Source organism: Castor canadensis, chromosome 5 (genome assembly GCF_047511655.1).
Source record: "Castor canadensis chromosome 5, mCasCan1.hap1v2, whole genome shotgun sequence".
NCBI lineage: Eukaryota > Metazoa > Chordata > Mammalia > Rodentia > Castoridae > Castor > Castor canadensis.
Window position 1 is genome coordinate 159,817,010 of NC_133390.1, and position 27,777 is coordinate 159,844,786.

The window sequence follows — 27,777 nt, forward strand, 5'->3', positions numbered from 1 at the left end:
TTTCTTATGTAAATAATGGATGTTCACACATACACAGAAAATAAGCAATGGAACCCAACCCAAAACGCATACATGTTTTGTAGAAGTTGGATTGTATGTTTCATGCTATTTTGACCATACCTTATTTACTTATTTACTTATTTTTGAGACAGGGTCTCACTATGTAGCCCAGGGCAGCCTTGGACATTTGATGCTCCTGAGTGCTGGGATTACAGGTGTGCACCACCATCTGGCCTTTTCTTCTTTTCTTCTTTCTTCTTCCCTTCCCTTCTCCTCCCCTTCTTCTTTCCTTCCTTCCTTCCTTCCTTCCTTCCTTCTTTCTGTGTTATGATCACGATTATGTAACAACACATGGGTTCACAACATATAGCTACTTCATATAGCTGCGTAGTATTTCAGCATATGAATCTGTCGGTGTATGTAAAATGCAGCCCTACTGTTGGACATACATGTGAATCCCAACTTTCCACCTCACCCTTTACGCAGTGCTCAGACAAATGTCTTTTGTTTCCTTTTCTCTTTCTGTGCTGGGGGTCGAGCCCGGGACCTCACACATGCTATGTACACCAAGCTACGCTTCCAGCCACAGCCACATTCTTGTGTCAGTCATCGTTTCTGAGGATAAATTCTTAGAAGAGGAATTTCTGGGTTAAAGGCTGTGCCCATTTTCAAGGCTCATCATGTACTTTTTCAAAGAGCCCCCAAGATGAAACCAGATGAGCGCTTCCTGCCCACTTTCCCGGTGCTCATTCTTTAATAACCAGCCCACACTGGTATGGGGGCTGGCAGGGGAGAGGCCTCAGGAGCCATGCTAAAGGGAGCCCTGGGGGCTGGCTGGGCTGGACAGTGTTGCAGGGCTTACCTGGGTGGGCCAGGCTGTGTCACCCTGACTGCACTGATCTGAGAGCTATGCTGGGCTGTTGGCCCGGGTTGGCTGTTCTGCTTTAGGCCTGCTGTGGTCCTGGGCCAGGCTTGGTGTGGTCACCATGGTCACCAATCCAATCTATCCATCCTAGAAGCTGGCATGACCTTGCTGGCCATGCTGACAGACTGGACCATTCACATAGTGGGTAGTGAGCCATCAGAGCTAGTGATGACAGCGGCAGCTCTGACAGTAGAACTGCTCTCACATGTCCTGTCACTCGGCCTCTTAAAAGTAATTCTTGCCTGTTCCAAGTGACCTCACTGCCAGGTGTCTGGAGGTGCAGCCTTTGGCTGTGTGTGTGTGTGTGTGTGTGTGTGTGTGTGTGTGTGTGTTGGGGTGGGCATGGCATTGGGGAGGTACTTTGTTGGTTGGCCTTTGAGCCAGGAGCTTGGGGTGGGGACAGAGAGGCAAACTAGGCTCCTTCCCTTCTGCTTTCCATAGCTGGGGACAAGCTGTCTACTCTTTGGGAAGCAGCAGAGACAGCTGGTCGGAGCAGGGGTGTCTCTCAGGTCTATGTGCTCATTCCCCACTGAACAGGGTGGGGAGCAGGCAGCAGGAGGAGGTTGGAGCCTCTGAAGGCAATAGAACAAGAGTGGGGACAGGCTCTGGAAGGGAAGCATAGCAGTGAGTCAATTAGCATCCCACCAAAGCCCATTTCAAATTGCAGCTTTCTGGTACAGTCTTTAATATGGGGTTCGTTTAAACTGGATACCAAAATACAACACACACACAAATCACAAATACAGATGATTTCTTATCATGGGGGATTAGAGACCACCTAGCCCAAGATTTCTTAACCCAGTGTCTGTAGACCCAGATGGTTGTCTATGCATGGCACTTCATGAAGTCTCTCTCTCTCTCTCTGGTGCTAGAATTTGAACTCAGGGCTTCACCCTTGCAAAGGCAATCTACTACTTGAGCCACATCTCCAGTCCATTTTGCTCTGGTTATTTCAGAGATGAGGTCTCTCGAACTATATGCCTGGGTGGACCTTAAATTACATTTCTCCCCATCTCAGTCTTCCAAGTAGCTAGAATTACAGGTATGAGTAACTGGTGCTCAGCTTCTTGAAGTCTCTTGATGCCTGAAGTTATGAGTGTGTGCATGAGTGTGTGTGTGTGTGTGTGTGTGTGTGTACCATGAATCTGAACACATACTTAAGTGCATTTTCATGGAGGAAGCACTGCAGTTTCCACTGCATTTTCAAAGGAAATTATGATCCTAAAAGGTTAAGGACAGGTGCTGTTCAACTGCTCATGTGATAGGCGAGGAAACCAAATGCACAGAGGAAAATGACAGCAGGAGATCTCACAGCCAAGGTCAGAATCTAGGTTTCTTGATACCCAGCCCAGCACCCTCTGCCTCCCCTGAGTCCCTGAGGCAAAAACCCAGCTACTGTGGGATCACAGCATCATTTCCCATGCTCTCTTGACTAGTTTGGTTTTTATTTATTTGTTTATTTATTTATTGCAGTACTGGGTTTGAACTCAGGACTTCACACTTGCTAAGGAGGTGCTCCACCGCTTGAGCTGAACCTCCAGCCCTTTTTGCTCTGCTTATTTTGGAGGTAGGCTCTCTTTTTGCCCAGGCCAGCTTGGATTCTTATATTATGCTTCTCATAGTAGCTGGGATAGCAGGTATGTGCTACTGTGCTCACCTATTGGTTGAGATGGGGTCTTGTGAACTTGTTTGCCTGGGCTGGCCTGCAACTGTGATCCTCTTCATCTCAGCCTCCCTCATAGCTGGGGTGACAGACATGAGTCACCACATCCATCTGTCCTGGTTGGTTGGACCAGATTGAGGATTTTAGTAGCAATGGGCAACTGAGGGCCTGACTGCAGGATTTCCATTCCCAGGTGCTCTTTGTAGAGGAAGACTCATGAGCCACCTCCAGACTCATTCCCTTAGAAGGCATCTCAGCTCAAGACAATTAATCCACCTCTTCTGCCTTGACATCACCCCCTGGTAAGACTCCCCCTTGACACAGGAAGTACCCTGCATTCTGGGAGAGGAACTGACTCTCCAGGCCAGGAAAAAAGTAAATGGGATGGATGGTATGTGAGAGTGGGTCTGGAAAGATCACATGACAGATAGGTAGGAGGCCATGACTAGCAGTAAATGACAGATGGTGGCCCATTGTACAGGGAGGAATTAGAGAAGTTTAGATGAAGTAGCACACAAGGATTAAAAATGATGAAAAACACCCACTGAGTTCTTACTCTAAGTCAGACGTGTTCTAAGATGTGACACATTACCTCTTACAATCCCTTAGGGTTGTAATAAGGAAACTGAGGCACAAAGCAATTAAGCACACCTAGTAAATGACCAGGTTCTCTGACTCCAGAGGATAGAGTCACCCTGGAGCAGAAGTGTGGGCTCTGAGCCTCTAGGCTGCAGGTCTCAAACTTGGGCAGATGTCATGATCACGGGGCTGGGTGTAGGGTGCTGACCAAAGCTCAGGTTTCTGCTCCAAATCTGCTAGTTTCTGCCTCAGTAGCTCTGGGTGGAGCCTGAGGATTTGCACACTAAAGAGTTCCCAGGTGATACTGCTGAACCACACTTCAAGCTTTGTCCTGGGTTGACAGAATGGCTCAAGTGGTAGACCACTTCCCTAGTAAGTGTGAGGCCCCGAGTTCAAACCCCAGTACTGGAAAAAAAAAATCCATCCCTGTACTTACTGATAGGAAGAGGTGAATAAAGGGAGAAGAATCAGGTCTTGATCTCATCTGGATTATTGTAATGTGCTACCCTGCTTCCCCACCTCTCCTACCCTCCAGTCACCTACTCTTCAGGACAAATCAGACTTCCTCAAGCCTAGCTTGAATCATGTCATTGCCTCTGGACTCTGCCATCGTCTTCCATCACTGCCCCGTGGAAATGTCTGTAATGGATGTCTAAGTCTGCAGTGCTCCAAGTCCAATATGGTAACCACTAACCACATGTGGCTATGGGTTTTACATGTCCCACTGTCTTTAAATTTAAGTCTAGGAACCCCTTGGCATGAAATTCAAGGCTTTCATTGGCACCACTTGCCTTCCCAGCCCCAGCCTCAATGCTCACTAGCCTAGGAATTAAGCCATGTGTTGCCAGTTTCCTCATCCTACCTGTCCTTTCTAACCACCATGCCTGTTTCGTGCTGTCTCCTCGTGTAGACTGTCCTGTCCTGCCTCTAGTGATCCACCCAAATGCTGCCTTTTTCTTAAAACCTTTGACACTTGCTCCCCTCGCGTCTTTCTCCTCCGAACTTTACTTCATCCTTTCTTTGCAACCTTCTTCAGTGTTTTCTGTCTTATTTTGCCACTGGTTGGTGTCGGTGTTTTATTTTGTTTACTGAACTGTGAGCTTTCTGTGAGGTGTGACTGTTTCTTATAGCATGCTCCTGCCTTCTACTGCAGGTCCCTCCAGGTACACAGAGGAGTGACATAAATGCCACAAACCTTCTCACTGGGGCATTGGGGACACAGAGGTGACAAAGTGTCTATCCTGTCCTCAGGCTGCTCACAGGCTCCTATGAGAGCCTGATCCATGCCCAGAGAACCATTGAACGGATGGTTAGGGAGATAACAACCACAGAGGGCCCTGTTGGCCAGGGAGGTCTATCAGGGGCTGCCTGAGCAGAAGGCTGTGTTTACACACTGTGGCTTCCTGCCCAGCCTGGCCTGGTGCAGGAGATGGGAGCATTCAGACATCACTGCTTGGCTGCCTTGTGAAGCTGGGGATTAACTAGTGGTGCAGTGGCTGGTCTGGCCGTCTGGTTCCTGCAGATGGATGGATGAGAAGGTTGCAAAGACTGCCGAGCAGTGCCAGCTTCTGGAATTGGAGTGTTGGTTGGGTGATATCTGAGCTGGGAATGTGAGGGCAAGCATGTGTTTGTGACCTGAGCAATGGACAGAAGGGGAATTTCTGCTGGGCCTGACTTAGGGGTTGAAGAGGTCTTCAGACCAGACCCTGTTTGAAATGTAAAGGCAATCGAAAAGAAAAAAAGAGATACTTTCTTAGCTTCAGACTGTAATGCTAAGAACATTTTACACCCTGAAAATCTCTAACAAATATACGTCTCTAGGTAAGACATTAAAAAATAAATAAATAAACCTCGGAACCAGGCATAGTAGCACATGCCTGTAATGTCAGCACCTGGGAGGCAGAGGCAGGAGGATTGAAAGTCTGAGGCCAGCCTGGACCACATAGAGAGACCCTGTCTCAAAAAGCTAAACAAAACCACCCTCACCCCCAATTTTATTGACATAACATAAATGCAGATAAAACCATAGATTATAAATATACACATACTTGTGTAACTATCCCCTGACAAGAACTAAAACACATTGGTGTCTCCGCAGTAAATTTATGTTAAGCCAAATGTTTGCAGCATTGTGAGGGGACAAACAGGCTCTGGAGTCAGGTGTGTCTGGTGTTGAATTCTGGGACCCTAGTCACTAGCAGAATGACCTTGGACTAGTGACTTAACTTCAGTTTCCTTCTCTGTAAAATCTGTAAAAAAAAAAAAAAAGGTGGATATATATAATTTTTGCCTTACAGGGAAGTAAGAGATTTGAAATTCAAAATGTAGGCAAATTGTGAGGCACAATGCCAGCATTTAAGTGAGACTGTAACGCTCTCTGCAGTGATGATGCTGATTGATGGTGACGCCGCAGCCTCCTTTGGCACCGGAACACACACACACACACACACACACACACACACACAGAGCTTTTCTCCTATTGCCTCTCCCTGCTCCAGCCTCTGTATGATGTTCTCCAAGATCCCTTCTGACTGCAAGGAACCTGGGATGCTGTGATGCTGAAACCCCAGCTGACACTTCAGGCTCCCTATGGCAGCCTAAGTGGAAGTTTGTATCCAATGGGAACACAGCTTCATCATATTCAGACCCAAGAGTATGGTTCCCAGAACTCAAGGCAGGGCTGATTTCCCAAGGGGTGGCTGGAGTTATGGGGGGACCCGTTAGGAAATGTAGCCGAGATGGGACTGGGTGGCAGAACTGAGCCTTGGGGATGTCCTGGCATACTGGTGAACTCCTGACTCCCACTTGCTCCTAGCCTGTGGCTCCATGTACATACTGTGATTTTGGCACTGAGATGCATCCTCGTGGGGTAATGGATGCAAAGTGGTTCCTGCCCTAAAGCTTATAGTGCAATGGAAGGTTAAGACCTTTCAGCAAGTCATACAATCAACATCTGGAGAACAGAGTAGGGGAGTGAGGGGGAGAGGCTAAGAGGTTATTTCTAGCCACAGGGTAGATAGCTGCAGAGAGCTGGAGATGGGGAAGCATCTCCTGGAGGATGCCTGCAAGAATGGCTGTGGGAAAGGAAAAGAGCCTCTCTGGCAGAGGAGGGAGAATGTGTGATAGTGAGGGGGCGGAGCTTCTGTGCCCTGGGGACCCAGTGCATCACATGGGGCCTGCGAACAAGGCTGAAGAGCCCAGTGAGACCAGTCTGTGAACTTCTTAAGAATTAGGCTCTGAGTTGTTTCATCAGAAAATTGGGGCACCATGGAAGGCTCTTCCGTTGGGAAGCAGAGCAGGAGCACTTGCCCCTATATGTGCTCCCTGGAGACTAGCATTGTTTTTAGCCAGAGATGACAGTCAATTGTCCAAACCACTGGGATGCCCAACCCTGAGCAAGGCCTGGCTGTGGGTACCGAGAGGTGTGGTGGAAGGCAAGCTTCCTACTTGGAGAAATGGTAGTGTTGTCGAGGTTAGGAGAGCCTCGTGACAACTGAATTCCAAATTCAGAAGTGGAGATGGATGAGACAAGAGTGTGGCAGGCAGAGAAGGAGACTGGCTGGGTGGAGGAGGGGTAGTGGGGGTGCAGGAAGCAGGAAGGGTGGCCTTCCTTGGGGAAGCAACCTTGAGGATGGGTGGGCTTGGGAGAGTCTGGCAATGCAGGGGTACCCTAGGGGTGTCACCTGTAATGGAGAAGGGAGCAATGAGATGCTAGACACCCTTTGTGGGCACTCTTTCATTTCACCTTCATAGCAGTGCTAAGAGGGGGTGCCATTGTTATCCTCATTGTACAGAGGGGGAACTGAGGCTCAAAGAGGTTAAGGTTTTGCCCAAGGTCACACAGATCCTGTAATGTAGAATGTCCCCAGCTCTGCTCCAGCCCCTTCCCAAGGGTAACATTGCCCTTGGGCTCTTCCACCATCCTAGGCTAGGTGTAGAATAACACTTTGTGAGGCTTGCTGTACAGCACACAGACATCCTTATGGTTCCTCATAGAATGGGACCTCATACAAGAGTGTGTGGCTCCTACCCTCTCAGCTGGAAGTTCCAGGGGAGGTGAGGTTCATGGAGTCTGCAGTGGTTTGGAAGACTTCCTAGCAGAGCAGATAGGAGAGGAGTCAGGGAGTAGTTAGAGAGGGAAGGTCCTTGCCAGATGGGTGCTACCACTCGTCCACTCTGCCTGCTCCTTCCACCCAGACACAGCCACCCTGAAGTGTCTTCCAGTCAGTGCCAGCAGTCAGTGAGAACAGCCTTGCTAAGCAGAACCTCCCAGGCCTGTGGGACATGCTGCTCTTGGAAGTTTGGCTCTGATAGCTTCCTTTCTTTGGCCCACTCTCAGCTGCATACGGCTCAACTCAGCCCACCCCAGTCCTGCTGCCCTCTGAGATCGGAGCCAGATGCCCTGCAGCTCTCTTGTCCTGAAATACCCGCTTTCCCTGGACCTCTCCTTTAACCCAGGTCTGCTTAGCTATCTCCTCCTCCTGGAAGCCTTTTCTGATGTTCATGGGCCAGGTGAGGATCTGATAGTCTAAACCTATGCTTATCAAAAGAAATATAATGTGAGTCACACATGCAAGCTACATATGTACTTTAAAATTTTCTAGTAGCTGCATTAAAAAAAAATACAAAACAAAATCCCCCACCCCACTTGGTGGTGCATATCTGTAGTCCTGGCACTCAGGAGGCTGAGGCGAGAGGGTCCCTCCAGCTCACTAGTCTGAGTCCAGCCTTAGTGACATAGTAAACTTCTGTTGCAAAAAATGAAACAAGTGAAATTATTGTAATGATTTATTTTCTTTAATTCAATATTTTAATACAAAAATTACTAATGAGCTATATTACATTCTTTTTTTTTTCAGTACTAACTCTTCAAAATCTTGTGGATATTTTACATTTATAACACATTTCAATTTGCACTTGTCAGGTACTCTATAGTCACATGTGGCTAGTGGTTACCATATTGATTGGCACACCCCTAGAGGCAGGGAGAAGTCGGAAGGGTTGAAGCTTGGGTCTGGCATCAGGCAGATCTGGCAGTCACATCCTGGCCTAACCATGTATTAACTGGGTGAACTTTGGCAAGTCACTAACCCTTCTGAACCTCAGTTACTTCAGCTGTAAAAGGGATTAGTAACGTCAGTGCCAGAGTATTGTTTTAAGGATTAAACAAATGAATGCAGGTCTAATGCCAGGCACAGAAGAAGTGCTCAGAAAACAGCAGTGAGATTAATCTTTCAGTTTTTTGGGTTTTTTTTTGAGACAGTCTCACTATCCAGCCTCTGCTGGGATTACAGGTATGTATCACCATCTTGAGATTCATCTTACATGGCCCTCCAATGTACTGGCTTGTGTGCCGTTCTCTTCCACTGGGTTGATCATGAATTCAAAGGCAGAGACTCCCCACTTCCTCCTTCCTCAGGGCCCACGGCTCGGCTGGGAGTGAGCATCACTGCTTACTGAATGAAGAACTGAGTCCTTGGACTAACAGTGCCCCTCACTCCCACTCTGTTGCCCCAGGATCAATGGATTCCTGATAGCTGAGAGTCCAGGAGCACTTACTACCTGTGGGTGACCTTGGCAAATTTTACTTTGCTCAGGGCCTTGGTGAACTCCTTTGAAAGGTCAAAGGGGATGGGAGGGGCCCTGCTTGAAATGTTTGAGTCTCTGCACTACCAGTGGTCTTGAGGAGCTTGAGCTGATGCTGTGCACTCTGCTTTCCAAGGTGGAGTGACTCACTTCCACCCATCTCCTGGTTTTCCTGTATCCTGGACTTTTGCACCTTCAAATTCCCTCATCGAGTTAAAATTTAAGAGGAAAGAATTCTGTCTTCTAGGCAATGCAGAGAGGGAACAATAGGGTTCTCCCCTCAGTCAGCATTTACTGACCTCCCATTGTAGCAGCCCAGTAACTGATGTGGGGCAGAGAGAGTTTCTCCCATTTTATAGGTGAGAAAAATTGAGGCTCAGAGAGCTCAACTAACCTGCCCAAGTAACACAGAAAAAAGGGATAGAGCCAGGGCTGGAAGCAGACTAATTCATATCTGAAGGAACCAAAGAGCCTTTCTTTGTGGGGAGGGCTCCCCTTCCTTCACCTGGGCCTCTGACATTTCTCCAGATAGCTTTTATGAGATGTAGTCTGGTTGAATCCTAATCCTGTGCCTCAGTTTCCCTATCTGGGGAGTGAAAGCAGCCATGTGTTGGGTAGTGATTTCAACTGATGCCTGTAGGGACCTCATGTTCTGCAGAGAGCCTCCCCGCCCCTGGCCTGGCTCCTGCACTTGATTTTTCTGGAAGGGGTTATTATTAGGTAGCGTAGAAAGTGTCTTGTCCAGTGAACAAGTGTGATCTTGACCAAGTCACTCACCACTCTGGGCTTTGGTTGCCTATTTATCAGTTGGGGGATGGTACTAACTCACAAGCTGCTGTGTAAAACCAGGTACGTTGCAAACTGAAAAGTGCTAGTAATAGAAATAGAAAATAATAATCATAGAAAATAATGATAATAATAACAGAAATAGAAATAATAGTGATCCTAGAAGAAGCTCAGTTTTCAATGTGGTCCCACTGACCGGAAGGGAATTGGGCCCTTTGGGTTTAAAACCACTGTGAAGTCTGGGAACATCCTGCCTGAGTCCTGGAGTGCAGCCTGGATTTTCCTGGGAAAGTGAGAAGCTCCATGTGGCTGATAGGGTGGGAACAGGACTCTGCCCCAGGGGAGGAGCTGGGGGAGGTGCCTGTCTAAAAAGAGAGAGGACGGCCCTTGGAGGGGCTGAGCCAGGAGGAATGGGGAGGGCATTGGCCCTGGAGCTGGTGGTTGGGAAGGCCAGCTAGCAGAAGAGGCTGGAAGTCAGCTTGGAAGCAAAGCACCTGAAGGCAGGCAGTCAAGAACCTCTCAGCTGCTGTCCATATGGAACTGTAAGTTCACTGAGTGTAACTGCTAGGTTTGACGGATTGTTTCACTCATTCATTTGAACTGAAATCAAACAGTGTGCACCCCAGTGGTAGCGACTTGTCTGAGGCCACACTCCTGAGGGCCTGCGTGGGGCTCCCTGGGGAAGTGAATTTGGAGGCCGGGAGATGAAAAGGAAATCTGTGAGGAAGATTGCCGGGCAGGACTCTGGTCCTCAGTGACTTGGCCTGGGCTGATTGGTCTGTCTTCCACCTCCTGTCTGGGGGGGGGGGGGGGCGCGAGTGAGTGTCCTCTAGGACTGAAGCTGGTTTCATTCTGCTCTTGCTCACTCCTGAGCCTAGTGGGCAGCAGGGAGAGTGAAGGCCATGGAAGCTGTGTCTGGGAATGCCTGATGGAGCAGCTTGTCTGTTGAACTTGGAGAAGGCGTGGTTTGTGGTGGCACAAAAAGATATAACTACTAAGGGGTGTTGGGAGAGGGCAAAGCTGTGCCCTAGGTTTAGGACTAGGACCTGGGGTGGAAGGGCACCATGATGGAGCAACTACTCTGGGAAGGAGGTGTAAAGGGAGGGAGTGGCTTGTCTTTGGAGTATGAGACAAGCAGAGCAGAGATGGTAACCTGCTGGTGAAGCTGACACTGGGGTGACTGCAACATGGAGGCACAAAGGGCTTAACTCACATCCAGGTGGCTTGCCAGCTTTAGTGGTGTGCCCCCAGAGGATGGCCAGCAAATAGTAGGTAGGTAGGTAATTGGCAGAATGAAAGAAGAGCTGTGTATGCTTGGGGCTGGTGGAGGTGGTTTGGGGATAGGGACCATGTGCATCACAGTGTGCACCCATCTGCAGCAATCTTTGGTGACCGTGTGTGGGTTGCCCTTCTTCCCCAGAAACTGGGACCCTGGAGACAGGCAGGACCAATCCTTTCATCATTGGCAAACTGAAACCCAGAACATGGCTGCAACTTGCCAAGGGTACTTGCAGAGCCAGAAACAGAGCTGGGCTGGAACCCAGGCTCTCAGGGGTTACGGCCCCTCACCTGTGGATTGGAAAGGAGAGAGGTGCCCTGGTGGAACTGGGTATTTGAGTTGTAACAGGGGGCAAGAAGGCGAGGAGGGCTTAGCTTGGTTTTGAGCCATGACCTCTGCCATAGACCCCTTGGTCAGCCCCTACCCCTTCTTGGAGCCTTGGTGCACACTCCGTGTGTCTCACTTCACATATAGTAAAATACACTGCACAGAGGCCCAGCCCCTACTAGGTCTCTGCGCTGACTGTTACACTATGGTCATTGTCGCTGATGTGCACACCGACAAGGTGCCTGCACACACATGCATTCAGGACTTGGGGGAGTCCAGAGACAGTTGCCATGCCCTCTCCTTGATGGAGGAGGAACGCTGAGTCCCAGGCAGATTCTGCCCTACACTGTGTTGCAGGGGAGTGAGGGGTTCCGGCTCGGGTGGGATGGGAGGCCCACTGAGGCTGAGTCACCCCTTCTGAGTCAGGGATCCTCCCCCTTTTTCTTTCCTCCCCCTCCCTCTGTCTCCGCGAGCCCTCACCAGGGCCTGGCCGAACGAGGAGGCCGGTTGGCCAGGGCAAGGGTGGGGGCAGCCGCACGGTCCCGCAGTGGTCCAGGAACAGCCCAGCACGGGTGGCCGGGACCAGGAGGAGGTGGCCTGGGCGCCTGGGAGAGGGAGGGGGCCGAGGAGGCGGAGGCAGGGGCCGGGCCGCCGCGAGCGAGGAGGCAGGCGCGCGGCCGCCCCTGGGCTGGGCGCGGAGGCCGCGGCGGGGGCGGGCCGCGCGTCGGGCGCCAGGCCCGGGGCTGTGGGCACGGTGCCCAGCCCCCGGCGCACGCCGACCGCCGCCGCCGCCGCCGCTGCTGCAGTCGGCATCCATCAGCGGGCGGGGGTGTCGCGGAACAGGCTGCTCCGCAGAGCCCGCCGCGGCCCGCGCGCCGCCTCGCCCCGCGGCCTCCGGGGCCCGAGGAGCTGAGGGGGGCCACCCCTCGCCCAGCCGCCCCGAGATGGGGACCCCCAGGCCCAGGTAGGCACGGGGGGGCGGGGGATCAGGTGGCACTTGGGGGTCCGGGCGCGCTACCTGTAGGCCCAGCCTTCAACCCTGGAGGAGGACGGGGTGGCGAACCCGGGAACTGAGTTGCAGGCTGTGGGCCCCCTGCCCGGTGTGGGGGAGGTCTTTGGTGTTCCTCCCACCTCTGCAGCCTCCCCGCCCCCACTGCCTGGGGACCGAGGTGGGCTGGTGTCTACTGTCGGGTGAGCCATTGCTGGCTGATGGGCTCTGGGCAGCTGGCCCTCTCCTGAATGCCACTCTTGCTGCCTCCTGTGGAGGCCCGGGGCTCTCTGGATTTCTGCCTAGGCTTCTGATGCTGCTAGGCTGTATCTTGGCTGGAGGCTGGAGGTTAGGAGCTGCTGCCCTCATCCTCACCCTCTGGTTACAGACCCGTCCCCCCTCTGCACTTACTTCCTAGCCAGCCTCCTTTCCAAGTCTCCCAGAACTGGGGGCCCTGGGACTTTAGCCCTAGGATCTCTGTGGCTCTGGTCAGCAGTTTGTCCCCACTGATTAGAGGGCTAAGACTTGTGTGTCCCAGTTGTGTTTTGTACCTTCATACTTGGGGAGATCTGGAGTTCCCAAAAAGCTAGGGACAAGCATGGGGAGGGGGGCAAGAGTCTACAGCCACCAGGGTATTTTTTGGGTGCTGAGGCCACTGATGGGCAGAGCTATATGGGCCAAAATGACCCATGGGGACTTTGAAAAGGCTGGACAAGGACTAAGGAGGAGTTCTGGGCGTGTTGTCTTCTCTCTCTGTTCCCAGCTGTGGTTCTTGCTTTCCCCCAGAGCTCTGAGAGGAACTGGTGGGGGAGAGAGCACTGCCACGTGTTCTCACCATCACTTCTTGATCTGCATGTCACCTCCTCTGCACCCCAAGGTGGGAGGGTAAGGGGGCTGGATTTAGGACCTTTCTAGGGCTATGTGGGATCCCTTTCCCCCAGCATGAGGAGGCTTCCAGACTCTGCTGCAGTTTGGCCAGGTTGAAATCTGGGGAATTGGGATGGTGCCCTCTGAAGCTCCTGTCCCAGGCAAGGGTGTGGAGAATAGAGGCGCTGTGTGCCTGCTGCCCACCCGTGTCTCCAGATGGAGCCTGCGGCAGAGGCAGCCTGTGCCAGCCTCCTCTCTGAGCCGCCGTGGCCCAGGGAGCCTTTGCCAGCCAGTGCAGGCTTGGATCTGGCTTCTGCTGACCAGCTTGGGGTCATGCCTACCTAGTAACCTATGCACAGTATTTGTGGCTTATAGAATACTGTCCCTGGGGTGTCAGGAGGCCCTCAAGGCAGTCCTGGAAGGGATCCATGTGTGGGTGGGTGGGGAGGAGGCTTTATTCCTCTTAAAAATCGGTCCTGGGCCATGTAGCAGTTCCTTGGGGCCCAGCTCTGCGTGCTTCTTGGAGGGTTTCTGCTGTAGAACCCCACATGAGAATGGTCTGAGTCCTGTAGTCCTCTCTGGATAAATATGGAAAGGTGGATCTTGACCCTGAGAGCAAGTGTGACTTGTCCAAGGTCACATAGCAGTGGAGTGGGAGAGCTAGTAAGGTACTCAGGTCTTCTACCTCTTGGTATGGGGTTCTCCCAGCTCCGATGTCTACTTTCCTGCTGCTGTGGCTGACTGATAGGCAGCACTCTGCTGGAGGCTGGCTGTTACAGCTTGGAGCCTGAGGCTTAACTTGGCTTCCCAGCCCTTCTCCCTGTGAGATGAGCAAGAGAGGCCAGGACTGAGAGAAGGGGCAGCCAGTGGCCCTGGAGCCTCTTAGAGTATACAGAGCAGAGATATTCTGGGCATTGGAGCAGCAGAGAGGACCTCTTGATCAGACAGCCTGATACGAAAATTGTCTGTAGTCCCAGCCTGGACATCTCTGTGGACTTCTTTCTGGACTTCTCTGTCCCATTTATTAAAAGGGGATAATTTCTACTTGGGATGATACTAATGATTACACAGAGTGATGGCAGTTATTGAGCACCTACTGTATGCCATGCACTGCAATAAGTGCTTTGCGTCTTCTTACAACAACTCTATCAGATAGATGTTCTTATTCTTTTTTTTGGTGCTACTGGGATTTGAATTTAAGGCCTTGTGCTTGGTAGGCAGGTGCTCTACCACTTGAACCATGCCTCCAACGCTTTTTGTTTTAGTTATTTTTTTAAATAGATTCTTGAACTTTTGCCTGGGCTGGACTGGCCCACAGTCCATCCTGCATAGCTGGGATGACAGTCTGTGCCATCATGCCTAGCTTATTGGTTGAAATGAGGTCTTAACTTTTTGCCTGGCTGACTCAAATCATAATCCTCCTGATCTTCATTTCCAAAGTAGCTGGGATTACAGGCAAGAGCCACCACATCTGGCTTATTATCCTTTTTTTCTTTCGGATGTGTAACTGAGGTTATACAGTAGGAAAGTTCAGAGCTCCTTCCTTTACCTTGACATTATACCCAAAGCAGTATCTGGGAGCACCAGGTTGGTCCCAGTAAAGCTACATAATTAACTGGTTAGACCAGGGCTAGTCCAGGTGGAGAGCTCTGTATAGTGGGTCTGAAGAGGCAGGGGTGGCTCTGTGGCCTGAATACTTCCAAGGTCCTGGGATAGGTACAAAGAGGTACTGGTTAGGAGCCCTAAGAGGACTGGCCTTGGCCTTCTGCTTCCTGGCCAGGATCTCCTAGGAGCAAGGAAGCTTTAGACCACCTGTTCCCGTTGGAATCAGGGGAGACTGGCTAGCCCTGCCACTTGCTCCCTGCAGCATTGTTAAGGCTCCTGTGACCAGAAACCACACAGGTGGGAATGCTGTAGCACCAGTTAGAACTGTGTCCCTGTAAGCAAGGACCTGTGTTTGGGTGGACAGATGGGGGTGGCAGCAGGCTGGCACTGCTTTCTTTGTGGGCAGGAGGCTTGTGGATAAGAATAGTAACAGCTAAGTTTATTGAGCACTTATTACGTGCCAGGCACTGTTTTAAGGTTTTTACATGTACAACTCCTACAGTCCTCACAAAACCCTGAGAGGTAGCTATTCTTTCTCCCACTTTACATATTGAAGGACACTTCAATCTAAGGGAAAGACAGTTGCTCGAGGCTGTGCATCTAGGCTGCAGGGGAGGCAGTGTGGGTCAAAGCCACTTTCCTGATGGCCATTCAAGCAGCCCGCACCTTCTCAGAGGTCATACTCAGTTTTGTTCAGTTTGATACAATCACCCAATCAGATGCATCCCACTCCTCAGTGGTTTCAGGTCTAGCTGAGAGAGACGTGATGTGACGGCAAAGGTAGAGACTGGTCCACCGTGTCTGCCCAACATGGATTGCTGTTTTCTGCTCAGGGAAGGCTTCAGGAAGAGGGGGACCTTTGCTGTATGTAGGAGCAAGGTGCCCACTGGCCGGCATCAGAGGGGAAGGAAGTAGGGATACCTTTGAGGGACAGCAGGTAACCTAGTGTGCATGGGACAGACAGTCCAGGAGAGGGGCAGGAGGAGCTGACCCAGAAAATCAGCTCGTGTTTGGGTCTCCCCTGGAGCTCTAGAATCCACCAGAGCTAGGCTCTGGTCATAGCCCTGCTGTGTACTAGCCATGTAGCCTTGAACACCTCACGTAGCTGATCTGAGCCTCTGTTTCCTCACCTGTAAAATATGAACAAACACACCTGTCTCATGGGGACCACATTATGGTTGTTACATAAAAGCCCCTTCACATTGCTGGCACGTGGCAGGACCTCAGTAAGTGTCACTTCTCTCCCCCCTTCTGTGTCTTAAATGTCAGGTTGAGGTGTTTTGACTTGACATGAGCCTGGAGACTCAGAGGACCTTTGCAGGGTTTTGGTCTGCAGAGGAGCATGACAGAGCCGTGTTTTGGGACTGTCCCTTTGGCAACTGTATGACCCAGAGAAGAGGGTGGGCTGTGACCTTGCAGAGAAGCCTTATCTTGGGGTCTTGAAGGCCAGAAGGTTGAAGCTGCACTAACATATGCTTCTGTGGTGGCAGGTGGCTTGCCAGTGGGGAGGAGCAGTTTAGGGTGGGGCAGACCCGGGGTGGGGTGGGGTTTGAGGCTTGGTGAGTTGAGAAGGGCTGATCTCTTGCCAGTCATTTGGAGGATTGGGCAGCATCTTCTTTGAGCATCTGGCTTTTTTTTTTTTTCTTCATTTGAATTATTTTCTTTGGATGAATCCCCATCAGAGCTTCTCTATAATAGCAGCAAATTGGGACTAACTGTCTGACAATGGGAAGATGATCGGGAACGTTTTAGAACATCTACTGGATAAATCAGAAATCTTTCTCACAGAGTATGGAGCTGTCGATGGCAGAGCTTTTGCATCCTTTATTCATTTCATGTTCATGACTGCCTGGTGACAGAGGTGGGGCGGGTTACATCCTTCCTGTGCATGAAGAGATTGAGGCTGGCCTCTATTCTCCTTGAGGGCGGTGATCATGTTTTATTCATTGTTCTAGCGTCAGCGTTGCTCACTGATCAGCAAATGCTTGTCCAGTGAAAAAATGGTCGAGTGAACTAAGCAGAGAGGAAGTGACTTGTTCAAGGTCATGCAAGTTGTAAGATCCAATATCTGCCACATTCTGGCCATCCTTACTTGCCATGTCTTCTTACCCAATAAAGATGCTCCTTGATTTACAATGGAGTTGCACTCCCAAACCCATTATGATATGAAAGTATCCTAAGTCACACATGCATTGAATGTACCTAACCTAGTGAGCACCCTAGCGTAGCCCCATGGAGTGCTGTATCTGACGGGTTGTTCACCCTCGTGATCAGAGGCTGACTGGAGCTGCAGCTCGTTGCTGCCTTCTAGCATCCCAGAAGGTGTCCTGTGGCAAATTGTTAGCCCAGGGGAAGATCAAAATTCAAAGTAAGGTTTGACTGAATGTGTATTACTCTGTATCACTGTAAAGTCAAAAAGTCGTAAGTCGTGGACCATCTGTATCAGTGAGGGGATTAGAGGGGAGGTCCCCAGTGAAGACTTGGGACTCACACAGATCAGGGATTAAGTCTTATTTTTGTCCTTACCAACAATTAATCTCACCCAGCCTCAGTTTTCCTGTCTGTAATAGGGATAGTCCATATACCTGCTCTCAGGATTGTCATAAAGACTACATTAGTTAAAGCATGTAAAACTTTTAGCTTTGTAACTAGAACATAATAAAGCATCTGTGAGTTTTAGCTGTGTTGATGGTGATGATGTCATAATGTGGCAGTATTTTTATACAGTCAGTGATAAATGGAAAAAACCCGTAAAATTAGGGACATTCAGATTACAGTGCTATAAAGTGAGGTCTGACAATTGACACAGATTGCAAAAAATTAGGCAGAAATGGAGTTAGAGCAAGTGCCACAGGAAGTAAATAAGACTGATTCAAACAAATCTTCCTTAATGTCGTGCTTATTTTTCTTTAGTTTTAATTACAAAAGAAGTTTGTACAGAATCCTAATGATTTAGAAGGGCATTGTCTCCTTAGTTCCCCCACCAAAGTCCCACTCTCCAAAAATAGCCCAAGATAGTGCCTTGTTCCAGAATATTTTCTTTCTTTTTTTTTTTTGCTGTACTGAGGTTTGAACTCAGGGCCTACACCTTGAGTCACTCCATCAGCCCCTTTTCTTTGTGATGGGTTTTTTTCGAGATAGGGTCTTGTGAACTATTTGCCCAGACTGGCTTGGAACTGCGATCCTCCTGATCTCTGCCTCCTGAGTAGCTAGGATTATAGGTGTGAGCCACCGGTTCCTGGCTCAGAATATTTTCTATGCCTACATAAGCATGTAAAACCAGAATGGATTGTGAATTGCTTTGTTTCACAATTTGCATTTTTTTCATTTACCTGCATATTTTCGTGTCTTTATATATAAAATCTCTCTAAAATTTTCATGGCTGGGGACATAGCTTAGTTGTAGAGTGCTTACCTGGGTTCCATTCCCCAAGAACTGCAAAAAAAAAAAAAAGTATGTAATACTTTCTAATTAATTTTTAACGGATAAGTTCTAGCTTGCTGACGAACATTTAAAGTCGTTCCAATTTTACTGTATTCTAAGTATGGTAATGCTGACAACTCTAATGGTGATTAAACAATTACTGAAATCAAGAGAGAAAAAGTTAGAAACTGTGAGGCTGTGAGAGTTGCCCTCACAACTCTCAAGGTTTATTGATTCTCTTCTCTCCTGTCACCCCTTCCCCTCACTTCTCAGCAGAGGACTAGTGTGCTTGGAGGATACCCTTTCTCTGTCACCACCCTCAAAGAGTGGGGATGTCCCAGAGAGACCCCCTTCTTCAACTCACCCAGCATGGAGCTCACCTGAGAAATTTTCACATTTTCTTGGGATGCTGTGAGCTTACTGCTGCTTTTGCCCTGAGTGTCCTTAGACAAGTTCTTTACCTTCTCTGGACCCCAGTTTGTCCACTTGTGTGATAGGGATGCCTTACTGATCAGAGTACTCCCTGCCACCTGCTGAGTATCTGCTGTGCATTAAGTGCTGTGCAGAGCAAGCTTCGTGGGCATTTTCTTCTTTCATTCTCACTGAGTGTCTTTGACGTAGGGGGGTATCATTCTCATTTTGCTGTTCACACTGGCTCTCAGAAAGGTTAAGTAACCTGCCCAAGGTCACTAAGCCTGTGGAGTCAGGATTCTAGTTTTGGCTCCACCCATTTTCATAACCAGTGTTCACCCTCTCAACCACAGCTGATCTCACCAAGGATCTCACCAATGATGGTTACAAAAGGATCCTATAAATTGTAAAGCACCATGCACGTGGGAGGGATTGATGCTGCTGTTATTATTTCTCCATCTAGAGCAACAGTAGCTTTGGTTACATGGTTTACAGCAAGTTGGAGGTTGTGGGATGGAGCAGGATCTAGGGGAAGAGCACTGGGCTGGGAGCCAGCGGACCTGGGTCTGAGTCCTGTACTCAAGCTAACTAGCTATGTGACCTTGGCCAGTTAAGCCAGCCTAGGGATAAACCCCACTGCCCTGTGTGGTCCTTGCACAGCTCAAATGAGATAAAGGCCGGAAGGCAGTCAGCACGTTGCCCAGCTTTCAGAGGATGCCCTGCCAAAGGGAGGTCTGGTTTGCCTCCTGCAGTCGTCAGCATGGTTGGTCCAAGCGGGAGGCATCTCTCCCTTTTGATGCTGTTACTCTGCAGATCTAGGCTGTCACGTGGTCCCTGGCCCACAACTGCACATTGTGCTCTGTGATAGCACGTGAAACTTTTGGGCAAGAAGCCAGTGCTGGTGGGTGGTAGCCTCTTCAGTGTTGCTTGGTTTTATTTAATGCAGTGCCCATGGGTACTGCAGACCTCTGACAAATTGCCATCTTTCCAGTACCATGTCCCGACCTGGGCACCCACCTGTAAGGATGACTGTGGATTCAGTTCTGGTTTAGACCCTTAGGCCTGGCTGGGAGGGGGCACAGCCTGCACCCTCCAGTCATTTCATTCACTACCATCCACAATGTTACTTGAGGAAGCAGATGTTCTGTACTGGGGATATCCCTGTGGGAAGTCAAATCATCACCAGCCACTGAGAGAGGACACATAAGCCTTCGCGGGAGCACTCTCTTTTTTCTTTTAATTCTTTTTTTCATTTCTGACTTCTAAAGTAATCCATGTTCATGGTAGAAAAATGGGAAAATAGGGGGAAAGCCCTGTATTCCCTTTCCAAGGGAATGTAGTTGTTCATATGCTCATCTTTGGACTTAATTAAGAGGAGAATATCTAATATCTCTTGAGCACTAATAGTGGGCTTTAGCATTGTAAGAACTTCATGGGTATGATCCTGTTCCATTTCCACAGAAAACCTGTGAAACTGCAGTTATCCTCATGATTTTACAGATGAAGAAACTAAGGCACAGAGGGGGTAAGGGACTTGTGAAGGTCTCTCAGTGTTCTCTTTGTCATTTTAAGCCACTGAGACCAAACTGCCTCCTCCTAGGTTCTCCTTCCCCCCAGTTCACATATACCAGGTGATGGATCAGTCAGACTCTGGCAGAGAACAGAATTCCACTCGATGCTGTGACTGAGATGTTAATGCAGATGTAAGCTGAGTTGCAGGAACCTGCAGGGCATCAATGGCAGGAGCAGGCAAGGAGCTGTTGCAGTGGGGCTCGGCTTCCACCAGAACCACAGGGTCCTCTGCCCTCCTGCCAACCACAGCAGCAGCAGCAGCAGGGAACTGAAGGGACACCTCATTGGGTTGACTGCTGCTTCTTCAAGCATGCCATGGGTCTGGGGGGTGCAAATGGAGGCAGCAGCCCAGGAGGCATTATTGCAGGATACGCAAAAGATACACCTCTTAACCTGCCCAAAAGAAAGAAGAGTCTTGGTGACTGGGATTGTTGAAAACGTCAAAACAGGATTTTTTTTCTATCTGGTTTTCTCTTTGTATTTTGGTGGCTTCTGCCTGCTTCTCTCTCTCTCTCTCCCTCTTGATCTCCCCCTCCTTCCTACTGCTACTTCTGCTCTCACCTGGATCAACATTCCCAATAACACCTGGGCAAATGTCTTTGGTGTCATTAGTGTCCAAGATTTAGAGGAGATAGCTTCACTGTCCAGCGGGTGACTGTTTACAGCCAAGGACAATCGTAGCTGTGTATATCCTCATGCCCACTGCTATGTGTGTACATGTGAAGGATGTTTCTTGGATACATGTCATCAGCATCTCTAGCATTCTCTGCTCTGTGTTTGGTGGGGCTTTAATTTTTGGATCTAAAAGACCTATTTGACAAATGAGGAAACTGATACTCAGAAAGAGGAAGTGACTTGCCCAAGGCCCATCAGATTAGGAAGTGGCAGCCCTGAAACAAGAGGCAGTGGTCCTGATTCTGAGTTCAGCTTTTCCAGTGTGTTTGCTTTTCAATCTTGAGAAGCTTCCCTTGACCACTTCACCCCAGGAGGAATTAGTACCATTTGAGCCCCCAGAGAGGACTCAGTGTTATGTGGCAGGAAGGACTTTGGAGTCACAGGGAGCTGGGCACAGGTCTTGTGACCTTGGACATATCAGTTTGTCTCTTTGAGTTGTATATTTCCATCAGCACAATAAGGAGGATAATATCAGAAGTTCAGATGGAGAAGTCATGTGCTTGAGATCTGATAAATCAAGAGAGGCTCGCTGGCTGGCTGGCTGGGAGCCACCAGGGCTCCTGAAGTGACTTCAGCCCAGGAATGCTGACACTGTTATTTACTAGCTGGGTGATCTTGGGTAGGTCACTTACTTCTCACTTCAGTTTCTTCTTTCTTAAAATGGAGATAATAAGAATACCTATTATAGGCTATTGTGAAGATCAAATGGATTAATTGTTGGAAAATACTTAGATTAATGCCTGGCAAATAGCAAACTCAAAGTTAACTTTGTAGACTATTGATTTTTGCTATTATGCTGTTTAATTTTGAGACAGAGTCTTGCTATGTTGCCCAGGTTAGTCTTGAATTAGGAGACTCAAGCAATTACCCTGTTTTAGCTTCCGAAGTACCTGGGATTACAGCCATGCTCTATAGTGCCTGGTTAAATGTTAACTTTGTTGTTATTTATCAAGAACTACACTCAGTCCTGGAAATAATGGCAAATGAGACAGAGATTTTTATGGAGTTTATTTTCTAGAGGAGGGATTAAAATGAATAATCAATAAATATAAATTTAGTTGGTGATGATTACTATGGAAACAAACCAATAAACTAGCATGCTTGCTTAATGGATATAAGGTTTCTATTTGGGGTGATGAAAATTTTTGAAAATAGATGGTGGGTATTGTTGAATACAATTAATGCTTCTAACTGTTACCCTTAAAAATGGCTAAAATGGCAAAACAAAGACAAAAACAAACAACTTAGCGCTATAATCAAAAGGAAAAAATTAGGAAGAAGGACCCACTTTAAACAGGGTAGATAGGGGGCACAGAGATTTGTGATCTGGCCAGGAGTACACAGCTATAATCCCAGCCCTTGGGAGGCAGAGGCAGGAGGATGTCCAGTTCCAGGCCAACCTGGACTACATAGTGAGATCTTGTCTTAAAAAACCAAGGGTTGGGGATGTAGCTAGTGGTAGAACGCTTGCCTAACATGCCCAAGACGCTGGGTTGCCTCCCCAGCACTAGGGGGTGGAGGGTAGATTTGCAATCTGGAGGTGAAAGCTATTATGCCAGGAGAGGGGACAAGCTCACGTCCATGAAGATAGCATATTAAGGACAAAGCCCCCAAACCCCAGGGCAAGCCTGGCATGATGAACAGACTGAGAGCCAGTGTGACACGCTCACGGTAATGGTAGCAGAAAGCAGTAGGGGACTGGCAGCGGTAGGCTCTGATCCTGGAAAGATGGGCATGGTCCATCTATGGTGGCCTGAAGCTTGATAAGGAGTTTGTGTTTTATTTTGGTGGGAAGCCATTGGAGGTTTTAAAGAGGGCATCGAGCTGGAAGTTGTGCAAAAGTCCTTGTGGCTGTTCTATGGAGTGGGCACAGGGAGAGACCATGGAGCAGGTTGGGGCAGCCTTCTTGGTGTGAGTTGACTGTGGGCTGGACCTGGGCAGTGGCTGGGGGATGGAGAAAAAAAGCAAATCTGAATGACTGGCCTCTGAGATGCTGACTCACATTAGCCCTGATGAGAAGGTTAGCCAGATGCCAGGTGATTCATTTTTATGGAGTGGCACAACTGCCAGGCCCTGTGGATAGTGCCTCAGCTGAGTGGTATACCCTCTCCCTGCAAGCCATGCAAATGCAAAGTCATAGCATGAGATAGATGAGTAGTGTCCCTCCTCCCCAGGCAAGCCAGGAGAGCCAGACAGTGCAGAGCCTCAGACACAGGCAGCATCCTGACCATGCTGGGCCCCTCTTCCCAGCCCCAGACAGAGCGTGCGCACTGTCATCATTCACTTCTCTGACTGACCTTTCTCTCTTCTAATCCCGAACATTTGGCCTCTCATATGTTGGTGTCATCAGTCTGGCTCTGCTGGCCCCTGTCTTGTGGAACATTCTCTTTGCGCATCTGTTCTGGGTGGTGGTTCTGCACTCCTGTTCACAGGACAGTCCTCGCTGTGGCTTCCCATTACTGCATGTGGTCATAGACCTACTCTCGGGCTTGCTTTATTGGGACCTGCTAAGTGCTCTGTCTGTGTTATTTTCTAGTTTCTATCACCACGCTGAGAGGAAGGAAGGAGTATCTGTTTTATACAAAAGGGAAGTCCTTTGCCCGAGGTCACAGAGTAAGCAAGTGTTGGAGCTGGGCTTCAGGATGGCATGTGCTTGATAACAAAGCCTGTGCTCTTGGCCACTGAAAAGCAGGGCCCCCGCCCTGCTGTTTTGCAAGGGGTTCATGAATGGCTGGGTGACGTCTCTGACCTAGGCCTGGCCATAGCAGTGCTATGGACAGGTGGTCAGAGTCTTGTCCCTCTTTGGCAGTCAGTGACACTTCTGACTCTTGCAAGGCTGTCTTCGCTACTCCAGCTCCTGTTCTTCTCCCTAGATGTAGCTTGTCCCTCTTGCCAGGCTGTCTGGAGCACCCCCTTCACAGGTTTCTTGAAGTGTCAGAACATCAAGGTCATCAGGTGCCACTTGCTCATACCTGTAATCCTAGCAACTCAGTAGGCAGAGATTAGGAGGATTGCTGTTCGAGGCCAGCCTGGGTAAATATCTATCTCAAAAAATACCCAACACAAAAAAGGGCTGGAGGAATGGGTCAAATTGTAGAGCACCTGCCTAGCAAGAATAAGGCCCTGAGTTTAAAACCCCATACCACCAAAAAAAAAAAAAAAAAAAAAAAAGTCAGGGTCTCCTCTCTTCCCCTCCACATTCCCTTGATCCTACCTGGGCCTTTGCCCACATAGTGATATAGCCCAAATGCCCTCCCTGCCATTTCCCTCTCTGCCATCTCCTATCTAAAGGCTCCTAACTCCGTCTCTGCCCTCTACCCTGGAAGTTTTTTGGGGGGAACTGAGGCCACATTCTGATTACCAGATCCCCAGACTCTTCTGAGAGACAAACACTGGCAGATCTAAGTCCCATGCAGCTGTCTCCTGGGAGAGCCACATCTTCCTGTTGCACTGAGCTCCATGGGGACCTGCACGTGCTTCCCCCAGAGTCTCCTATAGTACCTGGCCCAGCTTGGCCTAGCTATCCAGCAGGCTTCCTCAGTCTGTGCTGACCTGGGCCTGGGCAGGGCTGTGTGCCCACCATCCTGGCTGTGTCAGAAGCCAAGGCTGGGTTCCTGGCTCTCTTTCTGTAGATTGCTGAGAGACCATGGTGTTATCTTTGGACTTGTCAAAGAAAAGAAGACTTCCTCATATTTAAAATTAATGTTATTTTTCTTTTTATTTCATAAATTTTCAAAAAGAAAATCATACCAAGCCATGTACATCAGACAATTTTTTTCTAACCTCTAGTTTTTAAAGCAATTTTTTAAAGAGCTGGGCACAGTGGTGTGTCCCTGTAGTCCCAGCTGGTTGGAAGATTGAGGCAGGAGGATCACTTGAGCCCAGAAGTTTGAGATAAGTCTAGTCTGAAAAACATAGTAGACCTCTGTCCCAAAATAATAAAGTAATTAGTTAATTTATAAATCATTCAAAGAACTACAGTTAAATAGAAAGAAGAAAACAGTCTACATGTGCCACTCAGAAATAACCATAGCTAATACTTTGCTAAATTTTCTGTAGAGATACTCCTTAATTTTCCATGAGGTTACGCCCTGATAAACCCACTGTAAGTTGAAAATATCATACATTGAAAAATGCAAGTAATATACTTCAGCTACCAAACATCACAGCTCAGCCTACAGTTTGGAAAATCACCCACACCAAGCCTAGTTTATAATCAGGTTTGGCTATCTCACGTAATTTACTGACTGCTGTACTGAATGTGAGAGACAGACGGTTGTATGGGTGTGCTTTCCTACTGTCATAATGTTGAGAAATTACAAGTTTAAACATCGTAAATTGGCGACCATCTAGATCTGTGTGTATTAATTATAGTGGGTCAATCTGAATGTACTGCCATGTCCCATGCATTTTCACTCAAATACTTCCCCTGATTTTTATATCCCCTTTTCTTTTACTCTCAAAGAGGATGGATTACCATCTCTCCAACCTGCCCCTGACCACGGGTTTCAGCAGTGGTTCCTGCACCTTCTCAGCATTCAGTCTGGGCCTAAGCACTTCTCCTTCAAAGTGATTCTGTTGGGGTTCGTTGGAGGCAACTAAGTGAAAGGGACAGAAAATGGACCTGGCATTAAGATCTGGGGAGTCAGGTGGCTGATAGGGAGGAGAGTGGGTGGAGGAACCCTGTCTGAGGAAGTGACTGTCACTTGTCTCTTGCTTTCTGGTCTAACCTGTAAAAGAAGGGGAGTATATTTAATTATCTCAAAAGACATCCAGCTTCTCTTATCTGTGGCACTGGCTGCCATCTGTATCTGCTGGAGACTCATGCAGGGAAGACTGGGATATTTATTTAAGATTGCTTTCCTGGCTATGTCAGGCTGGGGGAAAGTTCTAAGAGTCTGGGCTGAAGCCAGACCAAGTCCACCCTAAGGGGAGGAATGGATGTACCCATTGGCTGCCTGGTCACAAGGGCCCTGTGGATTTCCTTCTCACAGCAGAAAACATACACATCAGTCTGTGGAGCCTTCTTCTTCTTTTAAAGCAAAATTGAGTAGGCATTTAAGTGTTTGTGCCTATTTACCCTTATCTAACATGATGATGATGTCTCTATGCACAGGCCTAGGAAAGATTCCAAACACAGTAGACAGGTCTTGGTTTGCCCCTTCCTAGGCTGTGAGCTTCCCCAGAGCAGCTTAGGTTGCTTTGTGCCCTAGCCAAGAGGGATGGAGAGACTTTCTGTAGCTGTGACTGCAAGTTGTACCCCTGAAGCCTGGGGTTACGACTTGAGGGGAAAGCCTCTGTGGGTGGGGATGAGTTGATGTTACCAAGGCCTTTCCTTCCTCCTCACCTTACTTCTTAACAGCAGCATCAGTAACAACACACACTCTCATTTGGGCTAGGAGCTTCAGTTCACAAAGTCTTCCACTCCTCCTCTACTCTGTGGAGTTGAGGATGCCCATGACTTCTGCAGGACCCTGAATCTCTCCTCTGACTGGGTGGGGCCCTCAGGGTCTCTGACTTTCTGTCCTTTGCTTTGGGCCAGGTGGGTGCCCATAGGAATGCAGAGAGAGAAAAATTAGGGAAGGAATGAAAAGTGGTAGAGTGCTTGTCTAGCATGCACAAGGCCCTGGTTCAATCTCCAGCAACAGCGACAATAACTAAAAGTGTGGGGCCTGAAGCATTGGGGATCCAGTGTCTGGCTGGCTGTCAGAGGCCTCCCATGGTAGTGAAGGTGGGGAAGAGTCTCCCCCAGATCTAGTCTGGATCTTTCTCATGTACAGTAATATGATGGACTTAGTGGCAGGGTCTGGAATTAGGGGTGAGGGTTCCTGCCCATTCCTCTGATCCCCTGGTTAGCTCCTACCTTTACAAAAATTAACTTATTTATTTTTGGTAGTAAGGGTTGAACTCAGGGCCTCATGCATGCTAGGTAGGCATTCTACCACTTGAGCCGTGCTTCCAGCCTCAACTTTTTTTTTTTTTAATTTATTTTGAGGATCTGCTGTTTGGGGCCAGGAATGGGTGCTTTTGTCCTTAAAGTTAAACCAAACCAAATGGAAGTTTGGGTTAATATTCATATCTATATATTTATATCTATATCTATATATATTAAAAAGACAAATAATCCTAAAGTGTATAAAGTAAAAAATGAAACTTCCTCTTTTATTCTACCTCATTCCTATAGGTCTCTTTCCCTTTTCCTTTAACTTCTCTTAAGTGTGGCAAGGATCCCTTCAGATCTTTTGCTAAATAAATGTGTAAAACAAAGATATGCTGAGGGTCTTGATTTGTTTTTTAAACATAAAAATGGATGGTGCCAGGTGCTAGTGGCTCACATTTGTAGTCCTACTTGGAAGACTCAGATCGGGAGGATTGCAGTTCAAGGCAGCCCTAGACAAATAGTTTGCAAGACCCCCATCTCCAAAATAGATAGAGCAAAATGGACTGGAGATGTAGCTCAAGCAGTTGAGTGCCTGCTTTGCCAGTGTGACGCCCTGAGTTCAAACCCCAGTGTCACCAATAATAATAATGATGACTTTAAAAAAATGGAATCTTGCCGTTTCTCTCTCTCTCTCTCTCTCTCTCTCTCTCTCTCACTCTCTCACTCAGCAATTGGCGAAGTCAGACAGAATAGCTGGAGAGTGGGTCCTTGATTCTCTCTGGAATCTCCTCATTTAATACTCTAAGAGGAAAATGCTAAGAATAGCTTTTCCCAGAGATAATTCTCCTAAGTTCCTCACTTTGTGGATGAGTCCCAGAGAGGTGAGGTGACTGCCACTCTTGGGGGAGCCTGAGCCCTGTTCCCTGAATTTCTGGGCAGGTGGTATGGTTTTTACAAGTGTTACCCCCTGTGGACCCTTCCCTGCAGCATCCATGTGAGGCCGGGGCTGGGGTAGGTGCGCAGGAGTTATTGCAGCTTGGGACATGAAAGCAGCTTGCCTAAATCCAGCGCCCGAAGGGCCTGAAACCCAGGGTTGTCTGTTCAGCACATCCAGTATTTACTGAGGGGCTACTGAGTATCAGGGACTGTGGTTGGAGAAATAGCCTGGCTAGGGTCCTGCCTGGAGATGGCCATTGTTCCCTGTGCAGAG

At 48.7% G+C, this 27,777-nt stretch overlaps 1 protein-coding gene across 26 annotated transcripts in view; it reads left to right on the forward strand.

The window, feature by feature from the left end:
- Positions 1-27,777, forward strand: part of Epb41l1 (erythrocyte membrane protein band 4.1 like 1) — a 118,837-nt gene that overhangs the window by 42,007 nt on the left and 49,053 nt on the right. For 16 of the 26 annotated variants that reach the window (XM_074074686.1, XM_074074687.1, XM_074074690.1 and 13 more), the window contains exons 3-4: positions 2,782-2,890; positions 3,703-3,849. The exons of 6 other annotated variants lie outside the window; for them this stretch is intronic. In XM_074074686.1, the coding sequence (XP_073930787.1) occupies positions 3,816-3,849 (34 nt within the window). In that variant the 5' untranslated portion in view covers positions 2,782-2,890; positions 3,703-3,815. Of the gene's footprint in view, positions 1-2,781; positions 2,891-3,702; positions 3,850-9,929; positions 10,082-11,952; positions 12,110-27,777 lie in introns of those variants that run through there. 4 more of the 26 variants (XM_074074675.1, XM_074074677.1, XM_074074673.1 and 1 more) reach the window with 3 other exon arrangements.